Source organism: Amia ocellicauda, chromosome 15, assembly GCF_036373705.1.
Source record: "Amia ocellicauda isolate fAmiCal2 chromosome 15, fAmiCal2.hap1, whole genome shotgun sequence".
Taxonomy (NCBI): Eukaryota; Metazoa; Chordata; class Actinopteri; order Amiiformes; family Amiidae; genus Amia; species Amia ocellicauda.
This window is the reverse complement of record NC_089864.1, coordinates 23,138,284-23,164,641: the sequence shown is the minus strand read 5'-3', so window position 1 is coordinate 23,164,641 and position 26,358 is coordinate 23,138,284. Positions and strand designations below refer to the sequence as shown.

Below are 26,358 nucleotides of genomic sequence, written 5' to 3'. Positions count from 1 at the left end.
TTTTTTTTTTTCAGATTCCCTGTATATTGTCTGATTAGAACACATTTAGACAAATACATACTTCATTGGTTAACTTGTCTTCAGGGTTTTAGGAATAACATCTACAAATGCAACATTTATAGCTAAGTCATAGATTTATGAATATGCCCAAGCAGTCGTCGCATAAATCAGTTCTTGACTGCTACCAGGCCCTAAAGGTTTGGTGTTAAAAACTCAGAACGCCTCTATACTGTATTAACTGCACCCTCTCCAACTGAATATGATTTGGAAGAGGCCATATGCTCTTCAGATATTTTTAAATATATCTTTATTGCTGAGCATTCTTATACCAAAATGTTCAAGGCAGCAGTGCAAGAGAGAGAGAAATCGGTTGTCGCAAAGGAATTTGATTACTAACATCAACCACCAGGAAGGTGCTTAATGGGATACCTCAGACAGAGGGTCTGCTGAGATTTATTAGCTTCTATAAATTACATTTTCTCCTTGCTCCATTTTTTCCACCGAACAAAAACAATTCAATTCATAGGAAAAGCCACAGCAATCAGATGTGATGGTATAGCCTAAGAGTGTGCTTTAATGCAGCTCCATCCTTTAGGTTTGATCTTGTTTTATGGACTCTGCTATATGGCTTTTCATATCTTCTGACTCCTTAGATCTCATCTCTTACATATGTCCCTTCAGTGTTTTGGGGGGGTTATTTAGTTTTTATAGCCTCTATGTTCCTAATAATAATCTTCTTTTGCTTCTGTTTGGTAGGCAGTTTGCAGCTCCATTAAGCCACTTCAGCAGAAAAAAAAGCTTTCTGAAAGACTTCAAGGTTGAGTTTAAGGAATATTGTGTGCATACATTCAGATGGTTTTATGAATTGTAACAGCAGCAGAGCGAAGGTTTGTACAATCAGACAATACATTGAATGAATGACATTTCCATCTCTATTCTTTAGGTTAAGGTTACATAACTGAGATAACCGTTTACTCTGGTTCTTACCTACACTGTGAGTTCAAGTCTGATATTGTAGAACACAGAAGAACAGATTCGCCTGATGAAACAATTTTTTTTCTGGAAATGTTGGAAATTCATGTAAAATCTGTGAACATGCTAAATCAGGAGGGTTGTTAATCATTAATAATGCTTAGAACGCATATCATACCTCGGGTAACATTCCCAGGTCAGGTCAACCACCTGACTGGCTGTGCTACTTTACCAAAGAACAGAATATAGAAAATGATGGGTAAAATGCCATTCCTGAATTGTACATTTACTTTGTAATGGAAACAGACAAAATGGAAGCAGGTTTTCATTATACAGTTACTGTATTCAAGAACCAGTGCATTCAAGAATTCATTGTTGGTGTAACACATACTTTGTGGTAGTAAGGAGAATGCTTGAACTAACTAAAGAAGATGAACTTACCCAAGCTTTCTCTGACCCACTGAATGGCACGAATCTTTGGAATGCACACAGTCTTACCCGCATTCTGTCATTCAGTGATACTGAGCGCCAAGCTTCACCCTATCTGTCACCGTCATTGCTGCTGGCGGGGGTGCAGAAAGTCCCCTGACTTCGGCGACTTGAGTGGGGATCACTCCTCTGTGCGTTGTCTTCCTTCAATTTGTGTTGTTACTGTAGTGTAGGCAGACAGAGGAGTCCTAAAAGTCTTAAAGTCTTTACATAAATATATATGGTAAGGACTGGATTATTCATCTAAAGTGTAGAAGTTGCCTCTCATTCATAGGCGACAAGCAGTGGCTCTACTGTGAATGAGAAGATAACTGTTCTGGGTGCTTCTCACAGCTTCAGCTTATCCAGATACTCTTCCCTATCCTTCCATTTTCTGCAAACGAGAGATACAGAAAGAGAGAGAGAGAGAGAGAGAGAGAGAGAGAGAGAGAGAGAGCGGACGAGTGCGCCATTGATCTTTTTGTCTTGCTTTTTTTTTTTTTTTTTTTTTTTTTTTTTTTTAGGTGACGTGATGGCTGAATTAGCCAAGGAGTTTGTATTATGACCCTCTGTGCTAATGTGCTTCAGTTGCGCAGGTGGAAATGAAATGTATAATTGATAAGATCGGTAGCACGCAGAAAGGAGGGGAAAAAAGGAAAAGAAAAGGTCATTATAGAACTGAAAAATGAGGCTGTGATGTAAAACAACCCCCTCTGTTTGGTTAGTGCTGCTAATGTACGTCTCCCTGATAGATGGTCTGCTTTGTTTTGTGGCAAGCTGTTTGTGTGCCCTGTAGAAAGAGAGAGAGAGAAAAAGAGACAGAAATCGGTCTGTGTAGCAAAACAGACAAACTGCAGGAGGCTCTTTGCGAAGACACCGTCTTATGCTTTACAATATCGCATTGAGGTCTGATGTAGACGTACTGTGGATCTTTGTTCATTTGCGAAAACTGAAATTTTGCATTGCTGCTTCTGTTGAAGGTGATTATTATTGTTACTCTTATTGTACTCTGTGGTCTTAGTGTTAGTAAATAAATGAGCATTCTGTGACCTTAAACTTTCTTCTCTTCTTCAAATTAACATATAAATACATGCATAGAACCCCCTTTCATTCTTTAGGGACTTTCACTTGCTTTGTACAGTTTGCAAAATAACACTAAAGTTACAGTTCCATGCTGTTTGGCACCTATATTTCACATGTAGCAATGATAGCAGTACAGCAGTCAGTTGCTATTTCATGCTGCCTCAAAATAGTCTGCTGTAGCAGTGTGTGATGCCTTCAATGTATGTGGGAGCCACTGTGCAAATGACAACCCACACTCGAGATGAGAGCAGGCTTCAATTTTCGGGTAATTAGGTCTAAAAGTGTTCTCTTCTCTTTCTGCTGTTGAATGGCCGTGTCACATGTGCATCTTGTGTAAAGATTAGGTTTTCTATCACCAGAAACCTATTAAACCTTTTGTTACTTCCGGAGCACATCATTAATTCCCTGCTGAATAATCTCAAAACTAATATTATGTGGCGACAATGGCAATTCCAGTCTGAGGCAGGTTCCAACAGCTGCAAGTTAACAGAACCGGTGGAAATTTAAATGATTCAGCCTGAAAGTGTTTTTTTTTTTTTCTCCCCAGTCTTTTAGTGTAATTTAGTTACATTTTCCCACATGTTATTCAAATTCTGAGAGTGCTACAACAAAAGTAAATGTGCAATACCACATATAAATATATAGAACGAATTGTAGGCCTAGATTATAAAGTTTTTGTTTTTTTCTCTTTGTCTTGTAAACTTTACACTTGATCCCTGAGTCATAATAAACAAACAGCACACAGCAGTTTCTCATATATTATATGTGATTCAAAGCTGAGCTAAATACTGATTTTAACTAAGGCTTTATATCTTAAAGATTAGCCCTATACCTGAGCATCTTGACCTCAGCCTGTATTGCTACTGGACTATAAAGTACTGTTCCCGATAAACTATTCAATCAAATTCAGTGTTAACAAAAACTAGTAATAGTCCTCTTCAGCTTAGATGAGTGCGGTTTATCATTAAGCCAGGAAGCCCTGAATGGCCCTTCTTTCCAGAGCCACATCACAGAGCAGGCAGTCGTCCACAAATGCAGATACTAACGTGATTCTAGCAACAAGACAGAAAAAAAGATTATTTTCAACATTTCTATGTATATTTTCACGGTGGGAACTCCTCTCAAGACCCTGAAATTAGAGAAAATTCTGCCTATGAAGCACGTTGTTCCATGTCTTTCACATGTCTGATTGTTGCTGGTGCTGAACACCAAGCCTGTACAGTGCCGAGTGTTTACTAGACTGAACACCAGCGCTTTGTCACTGAAGTTGTCCTCCGAAGCAGAATTGAAATTAGTTCCATTATAATGTGAATAAGGAGCCATTCAAACTCATAAAGTCTTTGATGCATTTGAGAATTCCCTAGTTTAAAGTATGTCAGAGTTGTCCATTTCTTTTTATCAGTAGAAATTTCCCACTGAAATATAAAGGTGTCTTTAAGTTTGAGAACAGGCAGTACAGTAGTTGACAGTGTAAAGCTGAGGAGACGGTGGCTTGTTTACCAGGATGGAATAAAGAAAACCAGACTGGACTGTTTAACTCAGAGGCTCCACAAATATACACGGAGAAATATCTAGCAGAGGCTGATGAAGCACAGTGAAGGGATGACCGTTTGGCTACGGCACAGGGCAGGAGCAGTGAACTGGAGATAGGGAAGCCAACCAAAAATAGCAAAAGTTGTGAATAGGGGTCTTTTCCTGTTCCCGAAAGTACAGCTGGCTCTTCAGATCACATTCTGGGTAATAATTTACCAAGTATACAGGATGTTTTATGAGAACACTACTCCCAACACTTCATTTCAAAAGAGAAAGTATTACCTTTACCAGAGTAGTTATTAAAATTCCCAGAAGAGGCACATTAACCCCCTAGCAGCTTAAAATGTAATATTTATAATTGTTCATACAAAATATAGCTCATATAGTGTCAGAAAATTGTTTATTATAGTTGTAAGAGACAAAAGGAAAATAAATATGTTTCATCAGTGGTTCTGTTTACTGTGAAATTGTTACAGCATGGAGAGGTATGTTAAACCTGTAGGTTACTGTGCAAATTTAGTGTTACAAACATTTGTTAAGGGTGTTTACTAGTTGCACACTTGGCAATAAGGTTATCACATTCAGTACACCTCTTATTATCCATAGATGTATGTGTTGTGTGTAAGGTGTGCTGTGTTTACTGGATGTCAGGGGGTGTAATTGCTGACTGCAGAGTCCCCTGCATTGTGCAAGGTCCTCTGTATGCATGTGACTGCACAGCACAACAAAAACATTCCTGTCAGATATGTTACTTTAGCCAATGGGATTCTCCAAGTTAAAAATTAAACTTAATGGGCTTTCCAGAGATTGTGTCATTAAAAATAAAAGTTCTGGTATCCGTTTCCCAGCATAGGGGCTGACAAGAACTCTCTCCGTGTTGGCTCCTTCACAGTCACAAATGGGAGGGGGACCCATCAGGATGAGGGTCAGTGAGGAGGAGGAGACTTCCTTGGACTATATTCCTGTTTATAGTACAGAACATTTCTCACACTCATGTCACATTCCTGACTGTTTTTGAGAATCGAGTGAACCTGTACCCACATGGCCAGGGGCTTTAAGTGTTCCCAAAAGAAGACAAAGAGGAGGAAAAAAAGGATTTCTTATAACCATCCTTAACCTTGCCAAAATTAACAGGAACATTTCTAAATATAGTAGATTTCCACACCTGGGGTATAAATATCTTCTGTATGATATCCGACATCGCTTGATGTACAAGGCCCAGCTTCAAGTTCTCTCTCCCTACAGTCGGAGCTCCAATCTGCACTACCTTTCACACCTTTGATAATGAAAAGTGACCTGACCACCCCTCCCCCAATCTACACATCCTGGACGATTGTAGTTATCTGTCTTTAGAATGGGCACCTTCTTTTTTTATTGTTATGATTATATGCTTTAACAGATAACCAATTGCTATGTGTATCTCCGCAACTTTGAGGTAGTGAAACGGAGGTCATGATGAGTATAAAACTTCAAAGGGACACAGATGTTGGATTGTTTATCACCCCTGGAACCACTTCACCATCAGGGGTGCTCCGTGTTTTGCATAACAGTCATTTGCATGTGTAGTTTCAATTTCAAGTGTGCTTGCTGATCAGGCCTTTGATATAAAGCTGGCATCTGGAAGTAAACAAAGCAGCGTTTGGCAAAGCAGAAGGGAGAAATTAAGAATTAATAGTGGCTTGGAGAAGAGGTGGACTACAGAGTTCTGTCCAAAAGGGTCGTACCTAAAGTAATCAATAGCCATCTGCAAAGCCAGTCTAGTTCTAGATGCAGGGAAATGGGATTGAGGGTCCTTGTTAATTTGGAATGGATAAAAATATCCTAGACTTGGGCTTTTAAAAGCCATTAATACTGACATCAAACTCTGCGTCAGTTCCATTATTGGATATTAAAAGTTGTTTCTACTGCCAGGGTCCCACGGGACATGAATCAGACCGGTTCTCTCTTTCGCAGTGCTTGTCTTAATTATTCAATAATTAAGCTAAGAAAAAGCAAGATGGGGACATTTTGTGGTGTGTTTTTGGTTGCCTGTTTTCTTTTCTTTTTTTTTTCTTCTTTTTTTTTTAAACCTGGCATTAAGCCACAGGCCTGTTAAGCAAGGAGAGCAGCCCTGTTACATGTCCTCCAAGCACATTTTAGTAAATGACATCTGGGCTGCATCTAAAGCATATGATACAGAATCTTGAAATGCAAATGGGTTTCCCGATTAAAATCCTAATTGGCTTTTCACTGGAAATACAGATCATTTCTGCTGATACTCATGCAAATAAAGGCTTCTGGGTCCCATTCTGTTGTTAATTGTGCCTTGAAAGCCCCCCACCCTGTAGGGTAACAGAAAACCTGTGTTTTATTGGAGGGGGAGGGCTGTATGTGTGTGTTTGAGTGTGTGTGCGTGTGTGTGTATATGCATGTGTATGTGTGCATTATCTCCTGTAGCGGAAAGTTACCACAGCTTTCCAAGAACCTGGTAATTTATTTTGCGCTGTTTGAGTTAGGGGTGGGCAAAATAACTTGGGCGCTAGCTACAGTTATATTCTCTGAATAAGCAAACAGCTAACTAAATATGTTAGCACATTACTTATTTTTCTAATGCCATTGCTTTGAGTTGATTCGCGCTGAAACACAAATCCCCCTGTTTAAAAAACAAACAAGCACAATTGGCCTCATACAATGTGGCATTGATGAAATGATCTAGTGAAACCCCAGGCTCACATGGAGAATTATGCTGACCCTGGCTTCAGCTTCTCTCCATACAGTATTTTCTGCAGCTGACTATCTTCTCAGCACAGGACGCTTTATGCTGCTTCGGCAACTTCGGATAAATTGCCAAGTCGGTGTGTGGACACAGGCTGAGGGATGTGCTCTGTTCCAGATAGGCCTCCTGTGCCTGGCCTGTGGCCTGTCTCTGCTTCTGTGTTCACAGATAGCCTGATACTGCCATCCCCAGTCACACCCATGTACACACCGGTCCACCCACACACTCCCCAAGGTGGGGTATTAGCGATCTGCTGTTTTGTTAGCTCGTTTTTATTTTATTTGGGTTGTTTGGTTTAGTTTATTTATTTATTTTCTGACTGTGAAACCCTCCCACATAGCATCTCCTGTTTGGCTGCAACAACAAAGCAAAAAGTGCTAACCATTTGTTCGAAACATTGTGCAATTTGGCAAGTGGAAAATCACTCCTGCTCTGCCCTGTGTTTTCTTTAAAATAAAGCTTTTAATTAAAAAAAATAGTTATGGGAGAAAGACCAATTAAATGTGAAGGAAATGCTACATAGTGAGTATATATAATCAGAGCAACACATCCATATTGACACAGGATTTGATTTTGTTTATTTCAAATGTACTCTTATTTTCTAAATTCTCCGAGGAACTGTAGCATTTTTGTGGTGCATACAGTGTCACTTTGCAGAAGTGGTTAAATTGAGCATGCAAGCCATCACATTAGTGTTTGTAATTTGAAGTAGCAACTAAATATATATATATATATATATTGTACCCAGTGATGTGGAGCATCTAGGCTATATTAATAGCCAACACTTGACAGCTTGAAGATATTAGGAAACAGGATTTGGAAATGTTTGTCAGGCAGCTGCATTGGACAAATAGCCCAGTGTCCAAATTGTACATGTTTTTTATTTCCATATTCTGGCTTGTGTATTCCAGTTATCATGACCCACACAGTCCTTTGGAGCTCAGAGGCTCATGAAAAAAAAATCCCAAATGTAAATGCTTTTTCACATAAAGTGCCCTGTTATATTGTTTGTCTGCTAAATTTAAGTTATGCCTTATCCAGTGATAGCCACAAATTTTAAATATTTAAAAATACGAAAATGATCGATGACTGGGTATGCAAGCAGGCTGGTGATACTAATGCGTCAATAACAATGTGAATTTCCAGAGGCAGGTAAATTCACATTAATGGTTGTTTTTACAGGCTGGTATAAAGTCATGACAGTAGAGGTAGTGTCGTGACTTTTTTTAAGGTAGTATGTCTGGATTACATTATTTGAGTTTTAATACAACATTGAGTTATAGCCTGCTCTGCACCTTTATGTTTAACAATTTAAAAACCAACCGGTCATAAGCAACTTCGAGAAGTCGTGACAGTACCTCTTACTATCAAAACTTATAGATCAGACAATGAGCTCCATTGAATGTAACACAACTCGGATTTGCCCCTTAGACGTATTTACAAAAATCATGTCCAGCCAGCTGGGCTAAATACCCCCAGGGTTTTGCTTATCTGACTTATTTTTGTCTGTTTTTCCAATTCTCTTATAAAACATGCTAAATTGACTGGGGAATGGGAATGGAAAGATGAACTTTCAATGACAAAGTCGGGATGAACATTGTTCAATGGCAAATATATGTGGTTTTTACTTTGCATCATATAATTGGTTCCACATTTGCCTACTGCAGCCAGTGTTGTCATTCACAAATCCCTTTGTGATGCTTCAGTACACGAGAAAAAGCCCAGAGTTGCAAACAAATTAATTTACTGGTTTTGTACTTTTCCTCGGCTCTACAGATTATTTATGGCACTTGCTATTGAAAACTCATGACAAGATTAAAGCCTTATGCATGCAAGTGAGTTAGTTATATCAAAGGATGATGTAAGACTAAAAGTACTATGATTGTTAACGCACAGAAAATAAGAGGAAACACATTAGTAATTGAAGATAAACTTGTTTTCCACTGGTTCTTTATGTTAGTGTGGTGGTTATTATAAAGTATTCTGTAAGTCCCAGTAGCCGAATGTGGGAATTTTGCACAGACAATCTGGTAACCATCAGTGCTTTCTGGTCAATACTTCTCTTGGACATTTACTGCTGTGATTACGGACCAGTAATCTGCAGCAAAGGAAAGCAAAGGCACTGCAGACTCATCTCTTGTGATCTGTGTAAGGAAACATGCTGTGCATTACACTGTTAGACCAAATAAAATTGATTATAAGAAAGATAAGTGTAAAAAACAGTGTCGGAAAGCTGAGGCATATTTTTAGTTTTTCTGTAGTTAAGCAAGAGGGTTGGGGTTTGTGGACATGAACGAATGTTTCTGAAGTAGCTTGCTGGGCTGGTGCTGGAGTTTGCCTATTTTTTCAGAGTTTCACTTCCAGATTGTTTGAGTAATAATGGTCTTCCTGTGCCATGCTACTGAGCAGTCCTACAGAGCCCAAGACGTAGGCCTGTGCTTGTTTTAACAAAAGGGATGGAGTCATAGCGGCACAGTAATTGTTTCTCACCACTGTGCTGCCACTTTGTTGTAGTTTAAAGGCAGCTTGGAGGTATGAGTGCTTTGATAATAGCAAGAGCCAGCAAAATGAATCAGCTCTTGGTGGATTTAAATATGGATATGTTATAACACTAATTACATTCCATATAACTTGCTTGCCGATTTGTGTCATTAATAATAGCATCCTTTAACCTTCAAGTTCTTACCAGTTTGGCAGTATTATTATTATTCTTAATCTAGTACAGCGGGTTACTAGATAAACAGTCACCATGTGACCCAGGGTTTAGCTTACGAGATGCTGTAAACAACAAAGAAAACTCCAACATCAATGCACGTATACAGAGGGGTGTTTCAAATGAAACCATGGAAAACAAAATGTGGACTAAAGCCAAATAATACAAATTGAAATCAAGCATAAAAGTCATATTATTCCTCAAGTTTCGTGTTCATTTGCATGTGGGGGAATCCATCCCACATTATAGGTTTACAAATTACTTTGACTTGAACATTAAGCTTCTGTTGATTGCATGTTTTGCATGTTCAAATGGCTGTCTGAAACCAATAAATTATTTGATAAAGGTTCATGTATGACCACCTTGATCTGATTTGTTGTTTTTTGTTTGTTTGTTTGTTTTACTGATTTTGTGTGTTTGGTTTTATCCTGTTGCCTCTGCTCCTTCACACTGACCCACTGATGTCTCTGCAGGGCTCCAGAAATCATCCTTGGCCTGCCCTTCTGTGAAGCGATCGATATGTGGTCACTGGGATGTGTCATTGCGGAGCTGTTTTTGGGGTGGCCTCTGTACCCTGGGGCATCAGAGTATGATCAAGTAAGTGCTGGAAGTCCTGCCAGACTCTTAACCCTAGTCTCTGGCCTGCGCCGTACTCTATGAATGCCGAGCTGTATGGCAAGCCAAGTTATTATTTAGAGATATTTATGGACATCTTTAAATGTTTTGAAGATATCTTCAAATTCACTTAAACTAAGATATCTGTAATTCATTTAGAGAGATCTTCAAATCATTTTCAGACATCTGCAAATGACTTCCTATTAATGTAGAGATATCTGTAAATCATTTCAAGATATCTGCAAATTACTTCCTGTATGTAGCCTGAGATTATCACTTCCCGTTCACTCGTTCAATAATTTCTATGTAACCGAATTAGTAAACAGGAGGTGATCATCTCAGCCAACATACAAGTAGTCATTTACAGATACCATGAAACGATTAGCAGATGTCTCTAAATGAACAGGAAGTCATTTACAGATATCTAAAAATGATTTGTAGGTATCCCAGAATAACTTCCTGTGTATTTCAGATAACTTGAAATGAAATAAATAAGTCTTTACATTTATCAAAGATATCTTCAAATTAATTTCAAATATCTGTAAATGGAGTTAAGTGAGATCTGTAAATTATTTTAAAATATTGAAATAGATCTTGAAATGTAATAGAAAATATCTCAAATTGAGAACTTGGCTTGCCATAGAGTTATGCAGCACTGAAGTCTCTCAGTACTCCCTTAAGGGAAAAGTACAGCTTTAGGATTCTTTGTATATTTGTACAACATTCAGAACTGAGCTGCAGAATGTGATAACATGCATAGGCATCACAGGGCATAGCAGCAAGTGAGAAAACACAGATGCAAGTTTATCTTATTTTTTTGTCTGACAGATTATTATTATTATTATTTTGTTTGTAGAATAAAATGTTCTATTGCGAGACTGAGGCCCAACTTGTTTTTGCATGTCATAAGATATTGTGCACCCATTGTTAAATAAATTGCACCTCATGAAATTACAGCTTGTATCTGTAGTTTTTAAATAGAAGGAAAAACACCTCCTCATAATGACAGAATAATTTGCAGGTAAGTAATCTTTACTGTACATTTGTGAGAAAATTTTGAGATCAAAACTTCAGTGCTGAGAGTAGAGCGCAGGAGAGAAGGCAAAAAAAGCAGTGAGACTGACAAACATCGTTCTGTTAAATCAATGTCAAGGGGATAAGTATAGATAAAGAACAAATATATGCTATTTTTACAGCTATAGGAGAATGTGGGCAAGTATAACCCTATGTATTGTTTGAGAAGCTGCTTCATGCTCTTAAGGAATACTGAAAAAGATACTAGACTCTTCAATAGAAATTTGCATTTCAAGATAGCTCTTAATGATTACTTATTTATTGACTCCCTTATTGCACAGAGGTAGCTGACAAATATGTATCACCTTTTTTTTGTTAGTTCCACCATTACACCTGTTGTTTTGCATTCCTAAAACATGTATTTCAGCAGAAATATACACTAAACCCTTGAGATTCACTTGTGGACTACTTTTATAGAAAAATAAAGACTAAGTTCACACCCCAGATCAATGGCTGCTTTCTGATCTGGTTTCAGTTTTATCTCCTGACAAAACATGCACCTGAGTATTTAGCACTAAAGACAAAGTCTTCTCTCTTCTGATGTTCAAATGAGAGGCTTCACAGAATACCCCTCCAAAAACAGATCGTTCCTTCCAGCCTATTTTTAGTAAAACCTTTCTCCTGGGTCGAGAATAAATTAATCCAGTTTATGAAGTGTGTGTGTGTGTTTGAAAATCCTGCATTACTTTTGGTGGCTTTTTGTTTTTCTAGATTCGATACATTTCTCAGACGCAGGGTTTGCCAGCGGAGTACCTGTTAAGTGCCGGGACAAAAACAACAAGGTTCTTTAACAGAGACCCAGACTCGGCCTACCCTCTGTGGAGACTGAAGGTAAGACCGCGCTGATTCTGCAGGCACTGCTAATGTGAGCATGAAGCTGTATAGAAAGACATTTGAATGATGCCTCTGAAGAAACTTATTTAAAAATTGGAACCTTAGACACTCAGGTTTCTCTTGTGTCCAACAGACGAAGCATCCTAGGTGTTTCCCTTATGCCCTATCTAATCCTCGCGAATTGTCCTCTTTTGCCTTGGAATCCCACAACATATTCCACTCTAAATAAAAATAAAAAACACACCTTTTTCTGTGTTTGGTTTTATCCTCCCAAAGTTTCAGTTAAAGCTTAACAGTCAGAGGTTATAAAATGCTGCTTTGTTTTTGACCGTGCTGTAAGCACTGCGGTTGTCACAATAATTTGGCGACACCACAACACCAACAGTATTTTGTATTCTGCAAACCACTGTCATTTGTGTTGTCTGTGTGTTTATATTTTTTTTTGGAGGGGATTACACCCACCCCAAGTTAAACTGATACATTTCTTTTTTACAATCATCCTGCACATATTTGGTCATAATCTGCACATAATTGTGGACATAGCCTTATCTGTATATTAGGGGTCTTGGTGTGGTGAGATTGAAACACCTGTGTAAAGTCACCTCCTGAATTCACAGACGCAAGAAGACCATGAGGGAGAGACGGGGATCAAATCGAAAGAGGCGAGGAAGTACATTTTCAATTGTTTGGATGATATGGCGCAGGTACGTACCCCGTCAAACACTTGCAAGGGAAAAGCTAGATCAACATTAAGCAGCCAAAAACTATGCATGTGACAGAGCTGATAGGAATACGCATCCATCGAATGCAGATTTTAAAGCGTTAAATCTGCGCAGATGCATTGCAGATGTAGTGTATTTAGTTGTAGGTTGATAGGCATTTTTAAATTGCCAGTATTACTGTAAAATCATTTTGCTACAGTTTTTATTAAAAAAGTAAATAATATTAAACAATTTATTTTATTTAAATGACAGGCTGTAAATGTAATGGAGCTAAAATAAACATCTGCTCAATTGAATGTAATGAAGTACTTTAAAACTAACAATTGTGTGAGTCATCAGATATGTTCAGAGATGCAAAAGTTACTGTTGAACATTGTTTCTTAAATTCTAAACATGTATGTAATATAAATATTACTTGCCACTTTACTACTTTGTACTTGTTTAGTTTAGGTTTGCGGCCAAAACAAAATGGCAACAGAGAAGGGTAAATCCCAACTACTTGAGTAAATTATGTAAACCTGCATTAATCGTATATATCCTGTAATTATCGCATTATAAAAGTGCAGGATTTCAGTGTAATGTAAGTTGCTGATGGATGTCTTGTGGTTAGCAATTGTGTATTTTTTGTTAATGTTTTTTTCTCTATATTGTTGTGGGTCTGTTAGGTACTTTACATCGTGTTGTAATCCTAACTTTCTAATACACTTATATTCAGGACTTGCTAGCTCCATCATTGATGTGAAAAAACACTCGGATAAGATTAGTATTAAACATCTAGACGCACAGCACAAGCCACAGATGTGTAGATTTGACCAAGTTGTCACATGACAGCTATGGATTCGGTGATCTCGAGTATTGTAAACCAACCTGAACCGACCGGATTTTCCTGAAAGAACACCATGAGAGCTGCACATATAGCTAATTTACATATTAATTCAGTTAATTTGCCCTTCATTTGCATGGCGTCCGGTAAACAGCAGCTCGACTTGAGTGCAATAAATAAGACCATGTAAATCCCCAGAGGGAGAGGGTCATGTAGTCTTTGACTCAAGCATATTGTGTCCAGTAAGGTTAAAACACACAAGTAAACTCCACCATAGATGTTCAATGTTTAAAGATGTTTAAAATGTATTCACTTTGAACACTGCTGGTTGGTGCAGAAAGATACACTTTTGCCAGTCTTGCAAGGACCAGTGGTGAAGTGGTAGGTTACGGCATGTTTTCCGGATTTGCTAAACATTTGTGAATCAACGAATGTGGAATCAAAACTTTGTAATGACCATACCAAGAAATCTCTCTTTGAAACCATGTCTTCTGCTCAACACACTTTTTTATCCAAGTTAAACTGCTTGTGCTTAAAAACCCTGATTATCTTTACCATCCTGTTTGTTTCTTTACTTTGTTTTTAGCAATAGATTGAGTAGTGTTTGATGCTGAATTTGAACTGTGATTGTAGACCCCACCTTTCCCTCTACCAAGTTATCTATAAGATCAAGACTGTCAACACACACACGCACAAACAAATCAGATGCCTGATTTACCTGAAGGTGCAACATTGATTGTACCTTTCCTATAAAACTAAAGTAATTAATTCATACTAAACGCTCAATCCATCTTCTCCGTTCTCTGACCAAAAGACATAGAACTTCACTTTCAAATATTTTCGTCTCCTCACCCTTTTGTAAAATATGTTCAAGCTTTTCTAAACTAATATCTTGAATTTTGCATTAAAGACTTTTTCCTCACTCCAAAACTCTTTATAACAAATATTTGAGAAGGGGGTAATAGTATGCATTCTTGTCGACTTCAGCATCTGTTGTAGCAGCTGCTTTTTTAATTAAGTCTATTGATTGTAAAAAGCTTTATACTTTTTTTTTTTTTTTTAACAATACAAAGCAAACAGTTTTGTAACTTCATGTGACTGTAGGAAATGACTCACACTCCCCAATTCCATGCATCAGAACAAGTTTGGTCTTGTTAGTCAGCTTGCTGTTAGTTACGGGAAGGTTCTCCACAATTATCTTATTTTACTTTGTGCTAGGGATTAAGTCAATTCAATCTCCACATTGAGAGTGTAGCTGTTACAAATCAGATGTTTGTTCTTCAAGATATATTTGACAATTGATATTACTGTAAAAGATGTTGATGATCAGAGTGCACACCTAATTTGTGAGATTTTGTACGACTCATGATGGTACAGGTGGGTTTTGAACTGCAGTAAAGTCTCAAATCCCCTCCCAAATCCCACACTTTTGCATTGTCTTCCATTTAAGCTCCCAACCAGAAAGCCATACCTGCTGACATTGTCTTCAGCATAAACCTAGATTAGGTGTAAAAAGGTTTGTAGGCAAATAACTTGTTTCAATAGAACAGTTTTGCTTTTAGGAGTTCAACTTCAATAACTGCCATTATTGTTGAGCTGGAGAGTTTTACAAAAATAAAGAGGACGCACCAGCATTCATTGCAGTCTTGTCAGCTTGTTGGGTGTGTTCTATCACGTTGATCTGGAATCTTCTGTTAAAGCACTCTACCTTTTCGTTTGCAGCTCCGGAGATGTTGTTTCTGTGGCACTTGTGGAAATGTGTGCCTCTCGGACACTTTATTTCCCTCCTTGCTGAGGAGTTTGTAGGCACGGCTCTAGAGCTTAGACAGCTAATTAAACCCATGTGCAGGCTCCAATTTTGTAGTAGTCTACAAGGATAGGCTGAAGCGATGTTTTTAGCACTTCCATCTAGTGCCTTTGGGAGCTACATCAGAGGCCTGAGAAAAAGTGGATCAGTTCATATGGATTTTGTGGATGCCATCCACAAGGGCCTAAACTCAAGCTGTAAGATCTGAAGCAGCAAATGAAAAAATTTAATCTGGCAAAATAAAGAAAACGCAACCCACTCCAAAAATAACAACAACTTGTTAACATCTGTTTTTATGTGTATTATAAATGACTCATTGAGGCAGATGATAAAAAGAAAAAACGTATAATGTTGATGTCATTGAAGATTGTTGAATATGTTCCTGCTTGGTACCATTGGAGACGCAGCTGGAAAACTAGGGAAATGCTGAAGCACTAGAGTGGACATTTAAAATGTGTGCCCCTACAGTTAACCACACTGTGGCAATCAAACCAGAGATAATCCAGGGGGGACAAATTGTCAATCAACTAACCTGCGATATGAAATTATGCTTTTTTAAATATTTTTTCTGATTTTAACACTTTTAAATCAGTTTGAAATCAAACCTGCGTCCCTGAAGAAATGCATTGCTTTGCCTTTTTACTTTTGTTGCTAAAAGTAATTGTGTTGACCAGGAAGTTCTCGGATAATCACATTATCTTTTCCTTAGATTTACCTTACTACACTCCCACGTAATGGAGTTTTAAACTGAAGTTCGGGAAGAGGACAACCCCAGTCTCGTGCCCGATTCCCGCCTTACTGAGCATAAGTATCTGGCAACAAATGCACTTTCCCAGCATTCATTGCTTTGCATCCCTCCTCCACCCCATTCAATGCCGTTGCAACAGCTCCTTGGCTCATTCCACCTAGTGAGGGGTCTCCAATTGCCTCATTCTCATGGCCAGGTCATCATTCCCTTAGCCAAGCAAGTCAAGGACAAAATAAACTCTACTCTTCATACGTCTTTTGAGGTTGTCCAAACGCCCGAAATATACAGATTGTAACATACTGAAAGGCTTCTAAATCCTTTAATATTTTCTTTTGTTAATGGGGTGCACCCAGAGAGCATTGAACAGGTCTACAATCATCACTACTTTTGTATGTCACAATATCAAAGTGGCACTAACAGAAGATTGTTACTTTCGAGCTGCAAGGGGTGTGTCATTCACTTCCAATCCTGGGAAATGATGTCTTGTGATTAAAGGTCATGGTGAGTCAGTAGAAAATGCAAAAATAATTATGATATCTGCCCTGACTAAAATGAAGCGGCATACTGCACACACCACTGCCACACCAGTGCCCCAGTTTTGATGCCTCATTTCTATATGAAATGACTCATTGGAAGGTGAGATTTTCATAGGAACCAGTTTATTGCTGGTTGGATGAGAAAAGGGTATAGTGGGAAGCTGATTCCAAAGTATGTCTGCCTTTCCTGGTTTCAGGTGTGGAGACAATAGCGAGATAATAGCTTTTACGGTCATGGTTCGTCTTATTATTTTCACTGATGTTGTGAGCTCGTGATAATGATGTCATTGGGAGTCATTTGAATAAAAGGCTCATTAGAGAGATGCAAACTCCTCACCAAGAGTGTTAAAGTGTGCCTTTCATTGGAGTATTCACATATGGAAATGATCTGTATCAAGATCCTTTAGCTGTGGCTGTCCTCTGATTGTTTTTGTTGTTCTCAAGATGGTTCTTTATTACGTGGAGATGTGGGAAAAAACAATAGAATTGACAGAGCAGTTCGGGAGGAGTGGGGGGGGGTGGTCATTTTGGTTTTGACTGGCAACAAACCAGATAGACCCGGGAGCTCTGCTACAGATAAGCCTTATTTTTATGAAAAACAGATCCCATATCTCAAGATGGAATTATTCAATAAATAACTCGGACTGACCTCTGCTACAAGATAGTACTGAATGTTTTGTCTTGAATTTCCATGAAACCCTGGTCCTCCATTTGTGCCGCTTGGGGGAAGAGTTTGGCTCAATTAATTTGAAGACTTTGAAACGGACCATTGGGAGCAGTGCAGTGCAAACTCTGAGATATCTGTGTATAAAGGAATCTGTGTCGCTACACCTCTGAGAAGGAACTACACATGCGTCACATTTTGTAGACTGCGATGTGCATTTTCCATAACCAATCAGTGAGGTCTAGTATGAGCTTTATTAACCATGATTATATCTGAGATCGTAATCAGGCTGAGCTATGTTTATATTTTTAATAACCGAGGTGTCCTTCTATAATGTGATAACAGGATAAGGTTATATTTAATTGCACTAAAAAAATATTCTAAAAGTTGTTCAAACTCGTATCTTTCAGCTTTGGAAGTTTTATTTGTGTGAAATTCACCTTACAATGTATAATTGTCTCTGGAAAGTGCAGGCATTACTAAGAAGGCTTAATTCCCCTAATTTTACTCCACAGGTGAATATGACAACGGATCTGGAAGGAAGTGACATGTTGGCAGAAAAGGCAGACCGGCGGGAGTTTATAGACCTGTTAAAGAAGATGTTGACGATTGATGCAGATAAACGGATAACCCCCATTGATACGCTGAACCATCCCTTCGTCACGATGACACATCTCCTGGATTTCCCTCACAGCACACAGTACGTTTTAATAGGGATGCGGGTAAAAACAAAAGACAAACACTGTGCACTTTTAAAAGCCACCTTATGTTCTGTCTCCTGTAATGGGCAGGGAATGGCTGTTGAGCTGAATGTCAAGATACTCTGCGTCTTCACTTAATCAATATGTATCTTGGCAATGGAGTATTTTGTGGGGAAAAGAGAAATCAGAATCTTAATACCAGGAAAGCTTCTGAATTGTAACCATTGAAAATGGTCGAGAGCATGCTCCTATTATCCAGTTTTTAATTAACACTACACATCAGCTTTGAGATTTCAGAATCTATTTGCTCACCTCAATGTAACCCGATTGGTTTCCAAGCACAATAGTATTTCTTTGTTTTTGAGGTACAGGATTTATGAAGTCCTCCAAATGAAAATATAATACCAGCTGCCCTTATCTTTTCGATAGCCATGGAAACTAAACCTCTTCAGACTGGTCAGAATGTGTTCAGAGTTTTTCCTGGGTTTGCTGCTATTCCAGACCAATTAGGGATTGACTAGTTTTAAAGCTAGTTGCTCAGAACGTGGAGATACTAATTCTTAATTAATCTCTTCCTCTCGCATAGTGTCAAGTCTTGTTTCCAGAACATGGAGATTTGTAAGCGCAGGCTCAACATGTACGACACTGTCAACCAGAGCAAGACTCCCTTCATTACCCACGTGGCCCCCACCACCTCCACTAACCTGACGATGACCTTCAACAACCAGCTCAACACTGTACACAACCAGGTGAGTCACAAATTTAGAAATGGAGAGTTACTGATACGTGGACGATAGCAGCAGAGGAGTTCATAGTAGTAATGTCAAATGTGCTCTTCAGTCTTTACTGAGTTATTAATAACTAAACCGCCAATTAGCCATCAGGTGAGTTCATTTACTAATGATGTTATGGTAATTCAAATTCTTTTTGGTGCAGAATCCTAAAATATTCCTCCTTTGATGATTTAATAAGCATTTGACATTTCAAATCTAATTACTCTGAATGTGTCAGGCTGTTTATAGGCATAGTATTCTTTCTGGGGGTGGTAACATGCACAATAGCCCAAATTTGTTTGTAAGCTCAGATTGACACTTTTTTAAGGCTAGAAAACAGAAAATCTGTTAGCACGGTTCCCTTGTGTCTTTTTTGTCACTAGTGTTTTTTCCCCATTTGCATCACTGAAACTGACGGTGTCATGTAAAATTAGTCTATATGAGAAATTTGTTGATCTAGCCCTTGGAATTAAAGGGGAGGTTCCTATGCTTTACAGCATATAACTCACTTAAACTGGCATTTTAAAGCTTTTGAATCTTTAATTTACATGAAGGCCACACTAAAAGTTTACTATTGACCTTTTAGCCAGTAAAACGATACCTTATGGTACCAGTGGTTCATATTTTTTACTATTGCGTCACATCGTGTCTCAGATTTATTGGCTATATGTAAACATGAAAGTTGCCTTCATAAAAACAAAACTGTTGTATGACAATACTGCATATAGTAATTTATGTTCATAACTAATAACTTTTGGACACAACAACCGCATATCACAAGTTACAAAAACAGCAACTGTTTTGTTAAACTGCACATATTACTATCTAAAATGTGTTAAAAATTGCAAAATGATGGCAACAGATGTAAAATACCTTGTCTTTTTCTGCGTCATACAACGCCTTACGCTATTGGCTGATCAACGAATATTTCCGATAGACTCATTTTGCGGGTCAGCTACAAGAATTCGAAAGTTAGGATTCTGTTGTCGCAGTCATACATGTTACAGTCAGATATAGGTCTGCTGTAGTATTGGTAAATCCAGTTGTGGGATTCTTTATTTCTCTCTACTAATAATATGATAATACTTTGATCTTCCTGACTCACTGATTAAGGCAAAAAGTAAAGCTTTACATTAAGTTGGCAAACTATTTCACCTAATTGGTACAGGTGTTAAACATTCTCATCTTCGTTTGCTTTCAACTCATTTGATGCGTTTACTTTGCATGATGAATGCTGATGTAATACACTGACTAGAATTAAAATACGTTTTCCAGAATTTCCTTGATAGAAGCTTAATGAAAAGGTTGCAATTATCAGAGCATTATAAAACAATATCGCTGGAGTGAACGATGGAGAAAATGCTTCCATATTATGAACTTATGAAAGGGGGAATAAATAAATCTCAAGCAATATTGCACATCTCTGGGGAACAGCCAACTTTTACGCATTCCATTTTAATATGCTTACATTAATTCTCAAGGAATTATTGCCTGAAATGAAGAAGTGCCCTGCCATTAGCTTTCCCTTTAAGAATAAGGACGTCCCACTTGTTTTTTTAGATTGCATTACCATTCAAAGTCTTGCAGTCAGTATATGTGGCAACTAAGAGATGCTGTCTGGTAGCAATCTCTTTTCCTCATTGTTGCTGCATTTGAATTACTTTGCAGTGTTATTGCTTTAATTTGTGTCGTATTTGTTTTTTATTTCCCCATATAGTTGCTCTTTGTGCACAAAGTCCTCTGCGTGTTCATTTTCTCCGCTTCTCCTACAGTCTTTCCTGCACGCGAGTCACTAACCTAACAGAAGCATTCCTGCTTTTGTTGTCTCCAGGAGATTAATTGATTTTTTTATTTTTTTATATTTTGTGCTTTTATTGAAATTGACTGTATCTGCTGCTAATGTCTGCTAGATCCATAACATGCAACCTGAGAATCAATTCCACGAATCCTGCTTCTTATAGCTTTTGCAATCCTTCCTTTCCAAAATGTGCAAAACGTAATTTAAAATGGATTCTTTGAGTCTTAAGAATTGATGCTGAAAGAAAATTACACCAGTAAACTGTCTGGCTAACCAGGTGTCTTAGCCTAGCATTACATATTCACTTACATATATTTTTAGGGAAGTCTTGTTTGGGAGTTGGAGGTGTTGGGTAGCAATGTCTTGCCTTCCCAAGTTAGGTCTAGATCACGTGAAATCCTTATATCAAAGACTAGGGAGTAAAGTGCCTGAGAACCTCTGGGGGAGTTAGCTCACTTTCTGCGGAGGAGCTCACAGGTAATGGAACAAACTACTTTACTTATGGGAACAAAAAAAATCACTCTGAAGTGCCAGTGCATCAAATGAAAAGCAATAAAATGTCCTTCAAATGTAAGAATGAAATAAAAGCTTATGATACTTGTCCATGAGGTCTGAGAAATGTTAGTGATTTTTCTCCAATTTCAAACCTCTATTGGTATTATCCTTCTGACCTTCCAGCAACTGGTTAGAAGTCAGGCACAACTCCATATGGGTAGCTTATTCCTCGTTAATGTCCATGTAAGTGAACTGAATTTCAGAGTCTCTGACAGTGAATGACACCTAGAGACACAAAGCAGGCAAAGCAGTCCAGATAACTGTGAAAATATATGTTTGATATACGACGAATGCAGCACCCCATCCATCCCTAGGGGCGACCGTATAATATTCTGGTTTCAAACACCCAGGGTAACTCATTATAGAGTTCTGCTAAAGCCGCCTTATAGGTTTATATAGGGTGTAAAAATGATGTGGCAGTTCGGCAAGGATTACATTTTTTGGGGGGGAAAGCACATGAATGGGCTGTGCATCTCTTGTTTCCATTAGATGGTGTGATAACCATATTTTATAATTAACCTATACTGTTATATCATGTTTTTTTGTGCTGCTAATGGAGTTAGCGATGGGTAAATCTGGTATTCTGTTTCCTCACTATTAAGACAATGCAACATTATAGAGGACAGTTTCAAATTGACAGCTTCACATTTTGAGTTACACAAGGGCTCTGATAGTAGATCAGGATGGTATAAGAGCTTTCAGTTGTTTCTGTTATTCTTCTTCCAGGAAATATGGCTTTGATTTACGTCTCATTCAATTTTAAATACCATCTGTCATTATCCTTTATGGTTTTATCTACTAATTATTTTGCAGTTTAAAAGATATCTAATATTTTACTCCATTCAACTTTTTACTTTTTACTTTTACTGTTTTTTTCAAATGGCATGTGTGGCAATAATTACTTCATCTTCATACTATATTGTATTTTGCACACACTTAAGGGATGCTAACAATCAGTTCAAAGAATGTAATGCGAATGTATGGCAAACTCATTTTGATGACACGTTGTATGTAGAAAGTTAAAGCTCATACTATGTATAAACGTCTGCCTTGTTCTCAGTGCTTTTTCCTACAGTTCAAAAGTCTAAAAGCAAACAAATACAGAGCTAAATCAAGGTTATTTAAATTCACCTTCCTGACATGTGTTCCCCCCTCAACATTATTGATATTTTGCAGTGTGGTTTGAGTAGTAATGTAAGCAGACAGTTATTATAAAAGTTTGTAATTCAGTGTCTGGTCTAAAGTACAAAACTGAATGCTGAATGAAGTAATCACTGTCTTTATTCCACCCTTCTTTATTTATAAATGTATTTATTATTTTCAATTTAATGAATATTTATTTTTTTACTTGATTTTTTTATTTTAATTTTTTTATTTCCCCCTCTCATTACTATACCATCAACCCCTCATGTTTTATGTTCAATTCCATCACTCCTTTAGGCCAACAACCTGGCTCCCACCTCCACCAGTGCCACCCTTTCCCTTGCCAATCCTGATGTCTCCATACTAAACTACCAATCTGCACTCTACCAGCCCTCCGCAGCGTCTATGGCGGCCGTGGCCCAGCGCAGCATGCCTCTGCAACCAGGAGCCCCACAGCTCTGTGCCGCCCGGCCGGACCCCTTCCAGCAGGCGCTCATCGTCTGCCCCCCCGGATTCCAAGGTACTTACCGATACACCCCCTCTGGGTTCACACCAGCCAGGCAAGAAGCGATATCAGTTCTCCAGCGTTGGTCCTGCAGAGCCCAAATCCAGGTTACTTTATAGGTTACCCTAGCTCTCCCGTTTCAAAATACCTGGATCATTATGTTTGTTATTGATCAATGAAGCATGTCTGTTGAAGGATCTGTGTTCTTTAGGGATGGAGTGTAATGAGTTGCGTGTAACAAATTATTTTTCAATTACTGAATTTTACAAAGCACCTGCTTAACTAATGGTACCAAGTCTTTATATATCGATTCAAGGGAGATTATTAAAACTCTTCCAGATTGGGGCTCTCTAGTCCTAGGACAGGGGTACTAGTGAGTATCCCGAGTTGTCTTTAGTTCCCAACCATATCTAAAAGCCTGACAAATATGTTATTATATAGATTTTAATTAATTAATTACTGGTTTTAAATCCAAAGGAATTTTAACGTATATTTGGTCGCAGCCAGAGTTTTTCACTCTTACTTTACCATTGTCATATCGGAAATACTCTTTTGTATAAAATGGCATTAAATCAAGGAAATCGAGTTCTGTCTTCTTTATTGTATTGCCTTTTGCCTTAAGGTGAATCACATTCCCTTGTTTCTCCCTACAATGCTGGTCCATCAAAACATTTTGCAGCTCATCTTTGATTGTGTCAGTCACTTCAGTTGGTGTCATTCAGTACAAACCCCAGCTGTGCAGTCGAAGAATCGATCCTTGCGGCACAAGCCAAGACTAGATCCTGCTCTTAGACCCAAAGCTGCCATTTCAAATGAAAGGGAAAGATTTCCCAGTAGACTACACACAACGCTGATTTATGGTAATAGCAAGAACAAATATTGTGCTCAATCATAAACAGACCCATGACTTTCAGAATGTGTTGGGAAAAAATGTTTTTATTATTTTTAATACGTATTTGAAGAAAGTAGGACTTCTAAGTCAAGCTGACCTTAAAATTGAAGCCATAAGTGTGCCAGTTAGTGCAGTGTGGGAGTATGCAATGGGCAAACTGGATTTGATTTAATGTGTACTGGGTGGGTATATAGATGACATAACACCTAAATATATTTTATTTTTATTGGGGCGCCATGTTTAAATTATAGCCTAGCATCCTTCACAGAACCAAACCCATTGACCGTGATTTATAGAAAAAGCTATGGCCTTAATAAATGAAATTAAAATCTGTTAAAGTTTCGACGCTGAGTGAATAAATATGGTTTCTTCTACAAAGGCCATTAAGTTTGTTTATTTACTTATTTTAAAGTTGTTGTTTTTTTATGTCTGTTGTGTAGGCACTACCTAATATGCCTGTAAACCTAAATATATCCCAAGCCTATTATTTTGCTTTTTAACTTCCACATAGTTTTCTTAATTAAGATATTTAATTGAATCTAACCTGAATCAAAAAATTATATAACGCTTTTTGCTGAGCGCATTTCCACTGTACCTGTCTACCACTGAGATAATGTCCTTATCCTCCATGATGGCATTACTTAACTGGCTCTGTTTTATCTGAAATGTTATTAAAAAAAAGAACAAAATATTGTCAGCTTGAACTCGAGCATTGGTATTGATTGAGTTTCATTTCTGAAATGTAATTGGAATGTGCATTTTATGGTGTGTCTTCTCTTTCTTGTCAATCTTCAGGGCTCCAGGCCTCTCCTTCAAAGCACGCTGGCTACTCGGTGCGGATGGAAAATGCCGTTCCCATAGTTACTCAGGCCCCCGGTGCCCAGCCCTTACAGATTCAGCCAGGCCTACTAACACAGGTAAGCAGCCGGTCCTGCCTGGGTGCTCTCCTGCCTCCTTCGAAACTAAAGAGTCCTGTGTGTGATACGAGCTTAATCCTTGACCCTATTTTTTATTTTTGGCCATAAAATAGGACAGTGAAACCTTGGCCTTTTTCTGCACTGAACTTCACAGAAGCACCAGACACCATAACCTTATTTTAGGGAGTACCAATAAATAATTACTTTTTTGGGGGGAGTTCGTGAAGAATAGTAAGTCTGTGAGGAAGTGGGAGTTTTGGGGAGCTCTTTTCATCCTTGCATCACAGAGGCAGAGCAAACAAAGATGTCGCATAGATCATACATTTGTCTTTGATGGAATGTATCCAGTTATAACCTGGCACCCCCCCCACCCCGAACCCTGAGGTAGATACTGCTCTTCAGTGATTTAGATGTGGTTAAAAGTATGTAGCATTTGTACCTTTATGTTTACCCTGGTACAACTATGCAGTTTTCCCCATGTGGGGCACTGTTTGGCTGTGCATGAACTATGATTTATCATACCTTTCCAATGCTTTCCATAGTTAATATTTCAAGTCAGATTTCTGTATTAGTTTGATCTACCATAAGCTGCACAAACAGAAGTTCGGACAATTCACGCATGGCTCTAGAAAGGCATACTAAAAGGACACATTTTTATACTCCTGTACGCTCTTAAGTATTTATTTTTCTTATTTTTTTTAACTACTACTCTAAATTTCCACTTTTTGGGCCAGCTACCATTAAAGGCACTTTCATACACATGTAGGTTCAGATCGTCAGTCTGCTGCTTTGTCTGAATAGTTTAACACCACTTAATTAAAAACAAAAAGCCACAAGCATTTATATTTATTGATATCTGTAAGTGTGGTTTCAGAACAACTCCCAACCATGAGTTTGTTCAACAAAAAAAACAAAAAAAATCTGTGTTTTTTTTATTATATATTTTTCCTTTTATTTGCCTATATTACGTTCATGGGCAACATTTATAAACAGTGGTTCCATTAAGTAAGCTCATGTGGAACCCTTTTTAACTGATTGTTTTCCATAACAACCGCCTCCCCCCCCACCAAACAACCCCTCTCCGTTGTCTTTGTTGGCGTCAAGAGAGGAGGTGGCGGGCGAGGCCGACTGAGGCCTGTCCCTTTATCTGAATCAGGAATGCAGAAAATGTGGTAACAATTGAAAATGGGAGCTGAGACTTTTCAGAAGCCCGAGGTGACAAAGAGTTGGACTCATGGGGGGGTTGTTGTGCTGAGGATTGTGAAGGAATTTCTGTCTTGGTTACCATTCGGATGGGGTTAAATTATATTCAGGAGCTCAGTGTGAGACACAAATGCTTTAAAACAACACAGTATGTACACAGTATGTAGGGTTAGTGCTGTTAGTGTCTCCTCACAGCCCCTTGCCTCTTGGCCAGGACTATCCCAAACAAATAAATCATTACTGCTAACAATGGACTCTTATTCGGAGCCCAGGACTGGGAGCTTGGCACGGTCCTCGGCCCACCTGCCAGTTGGTGTTCCTGAGCCGGATAATGGTCAAGGTTAGGAGAGGGAGGTAAATGGATCCAGGTTGTCTGTAGGAGTGGGTTGGAGCCTCTGCTATGTGCTCAAAAATGCTTTCCAAACCTCCTCCTATTAAATTTAATTCCAGTCTCTTATTCAAAACAATACTACTTCAGCTTGATGAAGGGACTGTTTACTCAGTGGGCACACAAAGGTGTCCGC

General features: G+C 38.4%; 1 protein-coding gene across 7 annotated transcripts in view; it reads left to right on the top strand.

Moving 5' to 3' along the window:
• Positions 1-26,358, top strand: part of hipk2 (homeodomain interacting protein kinase 2) — an 84,160-nt gene that overhangs the window by 45,066 nt on the left and 12,736 nt on the right. For 4 of the 7 annotated variants that reach the window (XM_066724198.1, XM_066724197.1, XM_066724200.1 and 1 more), the window contains exons 3-9: positions 9,998-10,121; positions 11,925-12,044; positions 12,665-12,751; positions 17,863-18,047; positions 18,635-18,797; positions 22,615-22,837; positions 24,510-24,631. In XM_066724198.1, coding sequence (XP_066580295.1) covers positions 9,998-10,121; positions 11,925-12,044; positions 12,665-12,751; positions 17,863-18,047; positions 18,635-18,797; positions 22,615-22,837; positions 24,510-24,631 — 1,024 coding nt within the window. The remainder of the gene's footprint in view (positions 1-9,997; positions 10,122-11,924; positions 12,045-12,664; positions 12,752-17,862; positions 18,048-18,634; positions 18,798-22,614; positions 22,838-24,509; positions 24,632-26,358) is intronic. The other 3 variants (XM_066724201.1, XM_066724203.1, XM_066724202.1) reach the window with 1 other exon arrangement.